Raw genomic sequence first — 15794 nt, 5'->3', positions numbered from 1 at the left:
TGAGAGCATTTCTTAAGGTATGGTGCTAAGGTGGATAAAATGAAGAAAAATAAGAAAGAAAAGGGTACTTCCCCCCCGCCTTTTTTTTTCCTTTTATACTTAGACTAAAGCAAGAGGAATGAAAACAAGTGGTTGGAAAGTAGAAATAGGCTGGAAGGTAGCTCTTGGTAGAACATGCAGGATAGTTAATTCATTAGGTTGAAAGTGCCTGTGGATCAAGAAATAGTAAGATTAGGAATGTCAGGGGAGTGTCTCAGGGTGCCACATGTAGCTTGGCAATGACAAATGACTTTCTACTTGGTTTGAATCTACTGGTAGATTAGGTTATAGCTCTTGATAATATGTAAAATTCTTTGTATGTATTTAGGCTATAAAGATTTAATGAATTAAGTTCATCTTTATGATTTATTCCCAAATAGTTCTCAATATTATAATGTCCTTAGTCTATAATTTAAAAACACTGGAAATAGAGGGGTGCCTGAGTCGCTCAGTCGGTTAAGCCTTCCACTCAGCTCATAATCTCCAGGTCCTAGGAACGAGCTCTGAGTCAGGCTCCCTGCTGTTTCTCTCTCTCCCTCCCTCTGCCCCTACTCCCTGCTCATTCTCTCTCTCTCTCAAATAAAAATCTTTAAAAAAAAAAAAAAAAAACCTTGCAGATAGGAGTTGAGTTTTTGCTAAATCTGTACAGAAATGCAAGTTATTCTGGGGGTCAGAATTATGTTAATATATCATTTGTGAAATCATAAGCTATTGCTCTACTATAATCTGTTACCATCACGGGTCATTCATATGTGTTAGAAATGAAACACCATGATTGTCTATTACAGTAGACACGGTGTACTCATAGTTCATTAGTGATCACTCTTAGTCTCTGCCTTTTCATACTGATTTAATGATGCACAGATCTGAAGTAAAAAATATATATAGAGAGAGAGAGTGTGTGTGTGTGTGTGTGTGTGTGTTTCACTATCCTCTAAAGTATGAGCTCGTTTTATTGACCTTTTTGTAAATTAGATGCTTTCTGATGCAGCACCTGGAAAACTGAGAATTGTCCATGGAGATGTATTGACATTTAAGATAGAAAGGGCTTTTCCAGGAAGTCTTAAAAGACAGTGGGAGGATGGTAAGTGATTTTGGGTTGTTTTCTTATTTTCTTTTATTATTTATAGTACAAATATTTATGTTGTTATATGTTACAAATGTTATTATACATTTATATTAAATATTACCAGAACAGAATTAAATAGGTGGTATGCATTGTAATTTTTTCTACTTTTTTCCAAAGTAATAAATCTAATTCCTTTTTTTAAATTCTAATTTACTTGTCTCATGTTTTTTAAATGTTCAGAATTCTCTTCAAATAAACTTGCTATTTTTATGATACCATATAAGGATGGGATAAACTATGAACTGTTAACTTTTTCCAAATGGTGAAAAAAAATGTTTTCGTAAACCACGCCCCATCTAATTTCCACGGTCTCCCATTCAGTGACCAGCCAAGGCACTCTTCATCTGTAGACTGTTTATTGGGTACCTGCTGTGTGCCAGCTCGTTGGGACACATAGATAGGTGAGGTGTATTACTTGCCTGTGAAACCCTTCGGAGCAGATGCAGGTGCTGCTGTGCGCCTCCATCTAACTGCCTCCTGTCTCCGGCCTCTCCACGGCCAGGCTTCTTCAGAGAGGTCGGCACTGCCTGTCCCCACCTTCCAACATGCCATTCTCTTCAAAGCACACTGACTCCAGGTTTCCAGCCTTGCCCCAGCCATGCTGGAGTCACACTGACCTCCTAATTTCCTCTTCAAACCTTATCTGACTGAGCTCTCAGGCATTTATGTGACTGTTGCCTACTCTCTTCCAAAAGTTATCTCTGCTCCTGCCTTCCCTGATACCAGGTTCTCCTATTCTTCCTTTTACATTGTGTGAGCTTTCTCTAGCTATTCTTTGCTGGTGGTTATTTTTCCACCCACCTCTTAGATGTTGTTCCTGAGATTTTTCTTTTTTGAGCATCTTCCTTGTGCTGCAGATTGGCCTGAAGGACCCTGCTCCCGTGGTTTCACTGACCATGTGTATATTGCAGACACTTCTGTCTGTATATGCAGCCAGTATCCCCTTCCTGGTCATCTGACCCTCTGACAGCATCATCTGGGTGCAGGTACTTTGACCATATCATGTCCAGATCAAATTGTCTTTTTCCTCAAACCAAGTCTTTTTCATATTTTTCCTAAGCTAAAAAACCTAAGGACTTTGAGCACTAATTAAGGTAGAATTTTTTTCTTAATAATTCAAAGCTGATTGTGAGAAAACATTGCTTTTGAAGAATAAATGGACTGAAAAATACTTAGCCATATCTTTTTATATATTTTTGTTTGATACTATTAGTATCCAGTTTGATTTAACTCTTAGCTAAAATTGTATTCAGAATCCATTAATAAAATCGTTATAGGTTGTTTTTTCTCCTGCTTACCAGATCCTCCAAATGTACATATTATTGGAAATCTGCCTTTTAATGTATCAACTCCGCTGATTATCAAGTGGCTTGAAAATGTTTCTTGTAGAGGTGGACCTTTTGTTTATGGCAGAACCCAGATGACGTTGACTTTTCAAAAGGAAGTGGCAGAGGTGAGTTTTAACTTTTTTTGGCTATTTTATCACATGATCAAATTCCAGAACACAATAATACTGCATTTTTGTCACAGACTATGTTTTCTAAGTTAATACTCCCATTACACACACAGACCAACAACACTCAACCAAAAGTTAAACATGTAATGATGATGACAGGCGTAACTGCTCTAAGCTCTCCATGGAGAACATGAATGATGTGCCGCCAGCCAAAAAGGCAGTGTAGTCCATGCAGGGACTCAATAGGGCCATAGAACAATTAGAGACAGATAAAACCTATGGGATATTGGTGATACAGGAATACATAAGGATTGGCATGTGATATGTTGAGATTGATATATTGAACTTAATAAGTTCATATCAATGAGAAAAAGATGTAACTAATGATAGTGAAAGAATGTAGTAATCGATTTGGAGAGAGGGAAGGGGGTTGGTGTCTCCTTATGCCGTACGTAGGCTTTCCCTTAATCCCCTCCTTCAGCTGCGCCTGCTATGCCTGCATTCCCATGACAGGAGTGTTCCAGGTTCACTCTCTAGAAAATAATCCTACAGGGTAGGCAGGGGCAGTTTGTGAGCTGCAGAGGTTTAATGAGGGGATCTGCAGACTGTTAAGTGTTTTGTTTTGTTTTTTTTTTAAGATTTTTATTTATTTATTTGAGAGAGAGCCCAAGAGGGGGTAGGGTCAGAGGGAGAAGCAGACTCCCTGCTGAGCAGGGAGCCCGACGTGGGACTCAATCCCAGGACTCCGGGATCATGACCTGAGCCGAAGGCAGTCGCTTAACCAACTGAGCCACCCAGGCACCCGACTGTTAAGTGTTTTTTAAAAATTTTTATTATGACCTACAAATACAGAAGAGTATATGATGTATTTGTGTGGCTTAAGAAGAATACCCAAGTCCCCGCCACTCGAGTCAGTAGTTATAGTCCCAACATCTTTGACACCCCCTTGTATGCTCATTGTGATGTGATCGTGTCTCCTATTCTCCAGATGCTATGAAGGTAATCAGTACCATGAATTTGGGACTTATTATTCCCTGCTTAGTTTATCCCATAGATTCTTAGCTGTATAATTAATATACTTTAGTTTTCTCCATTTTTGAACTTATGCAAATGGATTCATATAGCATGTATTCTTTTTATCCTGATTCGCTCATGCTGCTCATAGCTGTAGTTTATTTGTGTAGCTAGATACTACCCACTCTTTGACTAACTCATAATTTATATGTCCATTGCCCTGTTTTAGAACTCTGAATTAGTTTTAGTGTTTGTTATTACAAACAAAACTGTCATGAAGATTCTTCTATTTATGTCAGCTAGAGCACACAGGCAAGCTTTCCTTGGAGTATATATCCAGAAGTGGCAGTGCTTGATCATAAGTTCTGCAAATCTTCACTTTTGCTAGATAATGCTAAATTGTTCTCTGAAGTCATTATGCCTGTTTATATTCCCACCAAATGTGTGTAAGTTCATTTTGCCCCATGTCCTGGCTAGTACTTGCAGTTGCCAGTTGTGTGTTTTGGTTCATCAGAGCTGGATAGTGTGTCATTATGGTTTTATTTTGTCTTTTGCTGATTTTTTAATCAGATTGAGCACCATTTTGCATATTTATTGACCTTTTAGATAACCTCTTTTTTTGTGAAGTGCTTGCCCTTTGTCCATTTTTCTGTTGGATTGCTTGTCTTTTTCTCATTGATTTTGAGGAGTTCTAACATTTTTCATACTTGTCTTTTATTAAATGTATTGCAGATTTCTTCTACTCTGCATGTTATTGTCTTTACAGTGTCTTTTGAAGAGCACATTTTTTTTGTTTTTTATTTGTTTGTTTCAAAGATTTTATTTATATGAGAGAGAGCACGCTAGAGAGAGAGAGAGCACGAGAGAGGGTACAAGCAAGAGCAGCAGGGAGGGGCAGAGGGAGAAGCAGACTCCCGTCCTCGGGCTCAGGCTCCATGTGAGGCTTGATCCCAGGACCCTGGCAGAGGATTAACCAACTGAGCCACACAGGTGCCCTGAAGAGCAGATGTTTTTAATTGTAAATTTATGGTTAGTGCTTTTTGTGTCTTATTGAAAAACTCCTTTTGTATCCTGATATCATGAAGATACTCTTCTGTGTTATCTTCTAGAAGTTTTATTGTTTCATCTTTCACGTTTACATCTGTAATCCACTTGGGATTGATTTTTGTGTGTGGTTGAAAAAGAAGCCAGTTTTACTGTTTTTAATATATGATCCCAAGGAACCTAGCACCAGTTATTGGAAAGTGTTTTTCACTGACCTCTATCAACACCTCTAATGTAATGACAAAGCCTATATAAGCATTGGTCTGATTGGAGACACCAAGAAGAAAGATTGTGTGAAATCTAGGAAATAGAAGGCCCAGTACAGAAGATAGAGCATGGAATCCTCAGAAGAACATTCAATTCACATCAAAGCAGAGCAAGAATTTGGTAAAATATCTATCATGTTTGTATATACTGAAAGAATAGTGACATAAGTTAGGGAGAGTGTAGGATTGAATTAGTGATAAATGAACAGAAAATTAAGTACAGTAGGGATTGAAGCAAATAAAGTATATCACTGTTAGAGGAGTAAAAATATTATTGGGAAACCTATAACTGTTTATTTTGGAAACCTAAGGAAAAAAGAGGGACCTATATAAAAATAATCACAAAACTTCACTGAGAGTCTCAACAGATCACTTAAGTCAAGAGAAATAGAGCCCTGGAAGAAAAAATGAGTGTTATAAAGATGCTTCATTTTTTCCAAATTATGTTTTTTCAATAACCTCTTGAAATGTAGTGAAGTTCCCAGGATCATCTTGAGGAGTGGGCCTGCAAGAATGGATAAGAAATTTCGAAAAAGAAGAGTGACGAAAGAAGGCTTGCCTATGAGATGTTGAAATGTATTATAAAGCTCTAATAATTGAAGCACTGTGACTCGTGAGACCAGAGGGATGGCTGCGTCCGAAGGCTCAGGTTCAGGCAACTTCATATTTGATAGCGATCGGATCATACATCAGCAGAAACAGAAAAAAAAATTATTTTACAGATGCTTGGGTATTTGGCTAACTCCCATGAAACCATTTAATAATTCACCGTACATAAAAATTAAAGGTAACTCACCATCGTAAAATTCCAGCTCTGCTGCTGCCGTTGTCGCCGCGGCCCATCACAAAGGCTCCCACTTGAAGCGCGAGCAGCTCTGGAGGTACTTGAAGTCGGGGGTGCTGGACACGCTGGCCAAGAAGGTATTGTGGTAGCCTTATATGAAGAACCAGGGAAACCTAATAGTGCTTTAGACTTTTTAAAGCATCAGTTAGAAGCTGCTAACCCAGAAAATCCAGATACAGAGCTGCTTCACCTAGAATTAGCAGAAATGAAAGAGAAATATAAAGCTATTGTAGAAGAAAATAAAAAACTGAACACAAAGCTTGCTCAGTATAAACCACCTGAGGAGGGGAGGTGTACTGAACGGGATTCTTCTCCGTTGAAAAGACACTGAAAAAGTGGTTTTATATGACTTGAATAGTTTGTATACTATATAATCTTTTATGAACAGATGCTCTCAATATATTGACATATCTTGATATATTGAATTTACCTGCATCACACTTTATTCTAAACACATTTACTTAGAAGCACCAATAATAATATAAAAAAAAAATTCCAGTTACTGTGTCTTCAAATTCATTGCTCTTTTCTGCAGTGTCTAACCCGTTGTTAATTTTACTTAATTTATTTTTCATTTCAGGTATTTTATTTTTACTTCTAGAAGTTCCATTTGGGTCTTATATTTTCCCTTACCTCATTATGTTCATGCTTTCCTTGGCATCTTTGTGCATATGTGTAATATTTATAATAGCTGTTTGAAGGTCTTTGACTATTAATTTCACTACCTCTGTTATTTCTGTACTATTTTACTGTTTGTTCCCCCACCCCCCACCCCCCACCCCCCTTCCTATGGGTCCTGTTTTTTTCTGCTTCTTTGCAAGCCTGGCAATTTTTGACAAGATACTAGATTTTTGTGAGGTTTTGTTTCGTTTTAATCCTGTTGAGGGCTGGATCTTGTATTGGGTTGAGTGGTGGGTTTTACTCTGGCACATAGAGATAAGTCACTTGTAGATTGGTTTGAAGCTTGCTTTTAAGCTTTGTTATGACAGGTTCTTAGCAGCCTTTAATCTGAGGCTAATTAAGCCCCGCGACTAAGTCACAACCTTTCTGAGGAATGCATTCAGTGCCCTGTGTATTTCAAGAGTTCTTCACTTGGCTGTTGGGAGTGCAAACTATTTCTAGTCCTCTCTGAGCTCCATTTTGTCATATTTTCTGATAGTACTTTCTCCAGCCTCCCAATCTCATGCACTTACAGATCAGTTCTCAGCCAAAGACTTGAAAGGATCCCTCTGAATATCTCAGGAGCTCTCTCTCACTTCCTCCCTCCCATTCCCCTGTCTCTCTCTCTCTCTCTGTGTTTCCATATCCAATAGTCTTTCTCACAAATTCTGGCTGCCTTGGCCTCCCAGAGCTCTGGCCTCTGTCTTCTCACATCGAGGAGACCTCTGGGCTCTTTATACTCCTGCCTGTGCTGCAGTCTGAGTATGGCTTCCAGGCTGCAAACTAGGCAGTCATAATGCTCACCTTGTTTTTTATTTGCCTGTGTGGTAATGATAATAATGATAATATCAGCTATTACTTATGGAATGCCTACTAATAGCCACTTTACATGTTTTTTTATTTAAGCCTCATAGCCACCTAATGAAATAGGTATTTTTTAACTGACGTTGACACACAATGTTACCTTAGTTTCATGTGTACAACATAGTGATTCAACAGCTCTATATGTTATGCTACGTTCACCCCAGATGTAACTACTATCTCTTATTATACAATGCTATTATAGTTACCACTAATTATATTCCCCATGCTGTACCTTTCATCCTTGTGGCTTACTAGCTTTTGATAGAAAAGAATACTGAGGGGCACCTGGGTGGCTCAGTTGGTTAAGTGTCTGACTCTTGATTTCAGCTCAGGTCATGATCTCAGAGTTGTGAGATTGAGCCCCGCGTCTGGCTCCACACTGGGTGTGGAATCTGCTTAAGATTCTCACTCTCCCTTTCCTTCTGCCCTTCTACCCCCCCCCTTAAAAAAAAATAATACTGAAGCTCAGGGATTTTAATTATTAATTTTGTTCATCTTTTCAAAGAACCAGCTCTTGGTTTCATTGATCATTTCTACGGTTTTTATTAGTCTCCGTTTCATTTATTTCTGCTCTGATCTTCATTACTTCCTTCTTTCTGCTAGTTATGGGCTTTGTTCTTCTTTTTCTAGCTCCTTTAAGTATAAGGTTAAGTATATGAGATTTTTCTTATTTCTTGAGGTAGGCCTGTTTCTCTATAAACTTTCCTTTGGAACTGCTTTTGCTGCATGCCAGAGATTTTGGGATGTTGTATTTCCATTTTCATTTGTCTCAGGTATTTTTTTTATTTTCTCTTTGATTTCTTTATTGACCCATTGGTTGTTGAATAGTATTTTTTTTTTTTTTAGCCTTCACAGGTTTGTATTTTTTCGTGGGTTTTGTTTTGTTTTGTTTTGTTTTTAAGATTTTATTTGAGAGAGCGGAAGCACAAACAGCGGCGGGGTGGGGCAGAGGGAGAGAGAGGATATCAAGCAGACTTCTCCCTGAGCATGAAGCCTGACATGGGGCTTGATCTCACAACCCTGAGACCATGAGTTGAGCCAAAATCAAGAGTTGGACCCTTAACCAACTGAGCCACCCCAGCACCCCTCCAGTTTTTGTTTTTTTTTTATTGTAATTAATTTTTTGTCTCCTATCATTGTGCTTGGAAACTGTTTGATAGGATTTCAATCTTAAATTTATTGAGACTTGTTTTGTGGATCCACAAGTGATCTGTCTTGGAGACTGTTCTATGTGCACTTGAAAAGAATGTGTATTCTGCTGTTTTTAGATGGAATGTTCTTTGTATATCTGTTAAGTGCATTTGGTCTAATGTATCATCCAGAGCCACTGTTTTCTTGTTGATTTTCTGTTTGGGTGAAATATCAATTTTGATATAAGAGAGGTATTAAAGTCCCCTGCTATTATTGTATTACATTTTGTCCCTTTGTGTCTTTTAATATTTGCTCTATATATTTATATGCTTAGGTGCTACTATGTTGGGTGCATAGATATTTACAGTTGTTCAACCTTGTTGGAATGGATCCCTCCGTTACTAACACCCTTCTTTGTCTTTTGTTAGTCTTTGTTTTAAAGTCTGTTTTGTCCAATGTTAAGTACTGCTACCCAACTTTTTTTCTTTCACTTTCATTTGATGGAATATCTTCTATTCCTTCACTTTAAGTCTGTCTTTAGGTCTGAAATGATTCTCTTGTAGGCAGCATATAAATGGGTCTTATTTTTCTGTCTGTCACCTGGTGTCTTTTGATTGGAGAATTTAGTCCATTCACATTTAAAGTAATTATTGATAGGTATGTACTTATTGTGATTTTATTCCTTGTTTTCTGGGTTTTTTTCTAGTTCTCTCTTTCTTGCCCTCTTCCCTTCTTATTTGATGACTTTCTTCAGTGTAGATCTTTTATTCCTTTTTTCTTGATTTTTTTGTGTATCATTTGTTTTGAGATATATATATGTATGTATGTATATATCAAAAGAGGTTGATATATAACAACCTATGTATATAATCATCTACTTAAGTTGATGGTTGCTTAAGTTTGAACATATTCTAAAAGCATTACTATTTTATCCCCTGCCCATGTTTTATGTATTCAATGTCATATTTTATATCTTTTTATGTTGTGTATTCCTAATTATTATAGCTATAGTTGATTTGATTACTTTTGTCTTAACCTTCATACTAGCTTTATAAAAGGGATTGATCTACCTTTAATGTATAATATTTGCTTTTTCAGTGAAATTTTTTATTTTATGGTTTTCTTCTTGTTATGGTATTTTCTTTTCTGCTTAAAGAATTCCCTTTAAGGGGCGCCTGGGTGGCTCAGTTGGTTGGGCATCTGCCTTCAGCTCGGGTCATGATCTCAGGGTCTGGGATCAAGCCCCGCATCGGGCTCCCTGCTCAGTGGGGAGTCTGCTTCTCACTCTCACTCTCCCTCTGTTCTCTCTCTCTCTCTCAAATAAATAAATAAAATCTTAAAATTAAAAAAAAGCATCAGCTATTTGAAAAAAAAAAAAGAATTCCCTTTAATATTTCTTGCAAGGCTGGTTTAGTGGTAATGAACTCTAACGTTTGTTTGGGGAACTCTTTATCTCACCTTCAATTCTGAATGATAATCTTTCTTGCTGGGTAGAGATTCTTGGTTGTAGGGTTTTTTTCTTTCAGCACTTCGAACATATCATGTCTTCTGGCCTTCAAATTTTCTGCTGAAAAATCAGCTCTTATGGATGTTTCCTTGTGCATAACTAGTTGCTTTTCTCTTACTGCTTTTAAGATTCTCTCTTTGTCTTTAATTTTTGAGATTTTTAATAATGTGTCTCCTTGTGCACCTCTTTGGGTTCATCTTGTTCAGAGGTATCTGTGCTTCCTGGACCTGGGTTTTCTTTCCCAGATTAGGTAATTTTTCAGTTATTATTTCCTAAAATTAAGTTTTCTTCCCCTTTCTCTCTTTTTGTGGTATCCCTTATGGTATGCTTGATGTTGTCCCAAAGGTCTCTTAACCTGTCCTCATTTTTTCCATTCTTTTTTCTCTTTGCTGTTCAGCTTGAATGATTTCCATTACCCTATCCTCCTGATCACTGATCTCTTTTTTTGCATCCTCTAATCTGCTGTTGATTCCCTCTGTTGTATTTTTCATTTTGGTTAATGTATTCTTCAGCTCTGATTTGTTCTTTTTTTATATTTTCTATCTCTTTGTTGAAATCCCCTCTGAATTCATCCACTCCTCTCCCAAGTTTGATGAGCATCTTTATAATCATTACTTTGAACTCTTAATTTAGGTAGATTGCTTATCTCTTTTTCATTTAGCTCTTTTCTGAGATTTTGTCTTGTCCTTTTGTTTGGAAGCCATTCCTCTGTCTGCTCATTTTGTCTGTCTGTATTTGTTTCTGTATAAATTAGGTAGGTCAGCATTGACTCCTGGCGTTGAAGGCTTGGCCTTATATGGAAGGTGTGCTGTGGGGCCTAGAAACATGGTCACCGGAACCAGGTGCTTTAGGGGTATCCCCTGCGTTGGTTGTGTGCACCCTTCTGCTGTGACTGGGCCATGATTCCAGCAGGTACACTAGCGGGCAGGGATGCCCCCTGCCCACTTTCCCAGTAGGAGTTGCTTTTAGGGGCAACAGTCTCCACTGAGGCTATCTGCTAGGTGTGCGGGACAGGAGCCAAGGAATGTCTGCCAGGAAGGTGGGTTTGGCAAGACAGGTCTGCAGGGGAATTCTGGGTTAGGGCAAGCAGTGCTAGCAAGGTATATGGATAGTGTCAGACTGGTGCCCACCAGCATCAGATGTCTAGGCTGAAGGAGGGCAAGAAGAATAGTGCCTGCCAGCATTTCTATTCTTGGATAAAGTTCTTTTAGAACCCTGCCCTTTTGGCGTGCTCCCTAAAACTAGTCAGTAAATTTCCTTCATGTATGGCCCAGGCACCCTTCAAACTGTTGCCTCTGTGTGGGTCTCAGAACAAGTGAGATCGTGTGTGATCCCTTTAAGTATGGAGTCTGTTTCCTCTAGCTCTCCAATTCTCCTGAAGTTAAGCCCAGCTGATTTTCAAAAACAAGTTATGGGAGCTTATCTTCCTGTGCAGATCCCCAGGGTAGGGGGTGCTTGGTATGGGGCTATAACCTCTCACTTTTCAGGAAGGACCTTTGCATCTGTGATATCCCCTCCCACATTTGGGTCTCAGTTCCAGGGTTTGGTTCCTGGCCTGGACACGTCTTTGTCCCTTTTTCCCTTCTTGATGTGGCTTTGTCTTTATACTTACAGCTAAGAGCTGTTCTGCAAGTCTTCAGGTCATTCTTAAGGAGAATTCCTCTATATGTAGCTGCAGCTGTGGTGTGTGATGGGAGGAGGTGAGCTCAGGATCCTTCTACTTTGCCATACTATTACCTTCTGCCTGTCTGAAGATATTTTTGGTTGTCACAACTGGGGGGTGCTTTTGGTGTCTAGTGGATAGAGGTTGGGGATGCTGGTAAACATCCTTCAGTAAGCAAGATAGCCCCTCACAGCAGAAAATTACTCCACATTTACCAGCCCAAAATGTCAGTAATGCCAAGGATAGGAAACTTTGCTTTAGAGTATTTTAGCCATAAAATCTTTTTCTTAAGTAGTCTTAGAATTTTCCATCACAAAAATGTAGGATCCTTTTGTGTTTGTTAGGAACACTACATCATTGCCACTTTCCCAGGATCAGTGTCATTTCCTGCTCATGAATTTGTTAACTCTCTTCTGTATGTTTGAGTTGAGCCTATATTAATAGTTTTGTTTCCTCAGCCTTTTGATTTGTCCTTGGTCTTTTATATTTCTCAGATAACATGATTATTATGGTATTTCTGTTCTTGAGTAACACAATAGAGATGCAAAACACTATGTACTCTAATTCTTTTGGGGGGAAATGCAAAGGAACAGAGGCTTAAGAGGTGGAGTAATATTTTCAGTGACTCAGTACCAGTTGTTATTAATAATAGTGTTGCTTTAACTCCACCATATGCAATTCTTTTTCTTTAACAAAAAAAAAATGTTGATTTTAGTTAAATTCTAGTATGAATATTGAGAAGAGTTTATATTGAGTCTATGATTTATGGAGTGCTTTATAAGTTAACACTGGTCTTCTGACCAGTTTTCACATTTTGCAAGTGAAAGTTTCAACGGGAGACTATATAGCAGCATTTTCTTATATAACTTTTGTTTGCTCTTGACACTGTCAGATCTGTAATTTTATATTCCACAGGTAGCACTTTTAAACATTCACTTCGCTTGGCTTTGTGAGTTACAGAACAGAAGTAAATGAACGCAGTCTTCTTCCCTTCTCTCTAGGTCTTCAGGGTCTAAATAGAAAAATTCAGCTCACACACATTAAAGAACATATAGACAGTATAAAGTTACAGCTCATAAAATAGAATCAGATTATGCAGCAGTAAATGAGACCTTAACAAATCTCATTTAACCTCATTTTATAGATGATGAAACTGAGGCTCAGAGTAGTTTAATGTCTTCCAGAAGGTCATGGAGCTAGTTACAGGGAAAGCTGAACTTGAAAACAGGTCGTATGTTTTCTGCTGAAGTCCTGATGTTCATGTTCTCCATGTGACTGGACCTGTGGTCTTTCTTTCTGGGTCCAGGATTAACCTGTTTATGTCCTCCCATCTTCAGGGGACCCTGGGTATTTAATGGTCACATCAGTAACAGGGAGGGAGGGAGTCACCTCACCAGTAATTATATAGTTTTCATTGTCCCTGATATTTGGCTGTGTAGCTTCTCAAGAATAAGCCTAATTTTTCTACTTGTACTTAAAATCATTTTAGATGAATAAGGAAGAAACACTGTCCTTGTGGAGTCTTTGACCCCTTGTTTTTCTTTTACTCAGAATGCTTTTAAAATTTCAAGGGTTAGAGGTTTCCTTTTACTGAAAAATTAACTGGTTTGGTTTCCTGGCCTTTTGTTGTTTGTTAAAATCCTCTATCTTATAATGGAGTTTGAATTTTCTTAGCTTTACATATAACCTATCTATCACAGAAATATTAACTTATGTTTGAATGGTTGATTGACCATTTAACTCTTATGCTAGTTTTAAATGAAGGCCTTTGCAGAGCTTTCTGCTCTGTGGCTTGAATTATTCCATAACGAATTCAGGACAGGTATGTGTGTGCTGCTTTCTTCTAAATTCAGATATCCGATTTAACACTTTCATCTCCACAGCCTAGGTGTATTTGCTGTAAAGTTTGGATGGGTCAGGCTTCCCTGGCAGGAGTGAATGCCTAGCGCTCTAAGTGAAATATACTTAAACAGGTCTTTATGCCCAGAGTGTTTACCCTGCCTGCCTCCCTTGTTTACTTTTGGGTTAAAGTGATTTTTAAAATTTCGTTGAATTCATCAGTGAAAACACCTTTGACATGTAAAATAAAATGTTGGGAGAGAATTCAGCATGAAATAATGTTCAAGTGTAGACTTTGTTTTTTGTTTTACATTTTAATCTTGTGGTTATGTGCATGCTGGATTTCAGTTTGACACAGGTGCTTTGAAGTTTGCCAGTTGTATAGTGCACTTTGAAGGTTTTACTCTCATGCCAGTGGTACAGTTAAGCTCCAAAAGAAATTTATGAGGAGCTAGAAATATTTTTTACCATTTGATTCATAAGCTTATTCTTTAAATATGTGCTTCCCGTGTTTGTTTTGATATTTGTTTGAGAATATATACGTCTCTTGGTTTTACAGTTTAGTAAGGAAGACTTTACTTGATCATTTATACTAAAGCAACTCATCACTTGTCCTGAACTCAGCCTCCCAATAACTTCAGATGTCTAAATATAGACAAGAGGCAGGTAATTTGAAAAGAGGGATGAGGTAGAGGGATGGCTTCTGAGTAACAAAATAGATGCTACAAAATCTACAACTTTGCCCATAGGAAATTTTCTGAGCATCTCAGTTTAAAACCTATTTTTTTTTTTTAAGATTTTATTTATTTATTTGACAGAGAGAGACACAGCGAGAGAGGGAACACCAGCAGGGGGAGTGGGAGAGGGAGAAGCAGGCTTCCCGCAGAGCAGGGAGCCCGATGCGGGGCTCGATCCCAGGACCCTGGGATCATGACCTGAGCCGAAGGCAGACGCTTAACGGCTGAGCCACCCAGGCGCCCCTAAAACCTATTTTTTTAATCTTACTTAAGGCAAAGCTCTTATAAGCCAAATTATGTGGTTTGTAATGTTGACCCTGTATCATTTACAAGAGGTTTAGAATACCCAGTGAACTCTAAGAACATGAGAAGCAGGATACATTTTTTAAAAATCAGTGCACCTAATTTTTTTAATTCAATTTTGACATATTGCCATATTTTTCATGTCTTTTTTTAAGAAATAAAATATTGTAGATAGGCTTGGTACCCTCTTCTATCCCCTTTCTTTCTCTCCTATGAGTATACTCTCTTAAAATTGATATTCATCATTCCCAGGCATTGATAGATATATATACACACACACAGAGGAAGCCATAAGAAATAATGTTTTGGAGTTTTTATATAAATGGAATCATACTCTACATATTTTCTGCCCCTTCATTATTTTCTATTTGGGGCTCTATGTTGGTAACACCATTTACTTATTCCTGTCAATGGCCTTTATGTTTTTCTACCTTTTTTGAAGCTCTGCATGTACAATGTTACAGTTAACATTCTTACACAGTATTTCCTCATGTAAGTATATAAACTGTTCCCTAGAATATATTCCTAAAGGTAGACTTAAAGGGTTAGGAGGGTGCACTCAACTTCAGCTTTCCTGTATTTATTGCCAAATTGCAGTCTAAAGTGCTTGTACTAGTTGCCCTTCTCACTAGCAGTAAATGGGAGTTCCTCTGGCTCCATATATTCACCAATTCTAGGTTCTGCCAGGTTCTTTTTTGTTGTTTAAATTTTGTTCATTTCACGGATATGAAATTGTATCTCATTAGAGTTTAAATTTGTATGTCCCTCATTTGTAATGTGGTTGAGCATAGTTTATGGTTATGGTTCATTTGGGTGCTCTTACATTTCTTACCATATTTTCTGTTGTTTATTTTTTGGCAATTAATGTGTAGGAGTTTCTTCGATGTTCTGAACACTAATCCTTTGTCAGGAGTTCCAAATATCTTCTCTCAGTCTGTGACTTACGTTTGTACTGTTTTTATTATACAGAAGTTTTAAATTTTAATAGAGCAAAATATCAGTCTTTTATGGCTTCCACTTTTGCATCTTTAAGAAATTTTTCCCTACCATGGGGTCATAATACTTATTTCTTTTATTATGTTAATCACCATACATTACATCATTAGTTTTTGATGTAGTGTTCCATGATTCATTGTTCAATTCATTGTTCAATACGTGCCCTCCTTAATACCCAACACCGGGCTAACCCATCCCCCCACCCCCCTCCCCTCTAAAACCCTCAGTTTGTTTCTCAGAGTCCACAGTCTCTCATGGTTCATCTCCCCCCCCCCCCTCCGATTTCCCCCTCTTCATTTTTC

At 38.0% G+C, this 15794-nt stretch overlaps 1 protein-coding gene and 1 pseudogene across 1 annotated transcript in view; both read left to right on the top strand.

Annotated features, from left to right (window-relative positions):
* LOC118002003 (mitochondrial dimethyladenosine transferase 1) overlaps positions 1 to 15794 on the top strand; it is a 67230-nt gene that overhangs the window by 19097 nt on the left and 32339 nt on the right. The window contains exons 3-4 of the mRNA XM_034992219.1: positions 1015 to 1123; positions 2470 to 2621. Of these exons, the coding sequence (XP_034848110.1) occupies positions 1015 to 1123; positions 2470 to 2621 (261 nt within the window). The remainder of the gene's footprint in view (positions 1 to 1014; positions 1124 to 2469; positions 2622 to 15794) is intronic.
* On the top strand, positions 5018 to 6562 carry LOC118002004 (annotated as a pseudogene).

The sequence above is a fragment of the Mirounga leonina genome, unplaced genomic scaffold, assembly GCF_011800145.1.
Source record: "Mirounga leonina isolate KUSES-001 unplaced genomic scaffold, KU_Mleo_1.0 Mir_56, whole genome shotgun sequence".
NCBI lineage: Eukaryota > Metazoa > Chordata > Mammalia > Carnivora > Phocidae > Mirounga > Mirounga leonina.
This window is presented reverse-complemented; position numbering and strand designations above follow the sequence as displayed.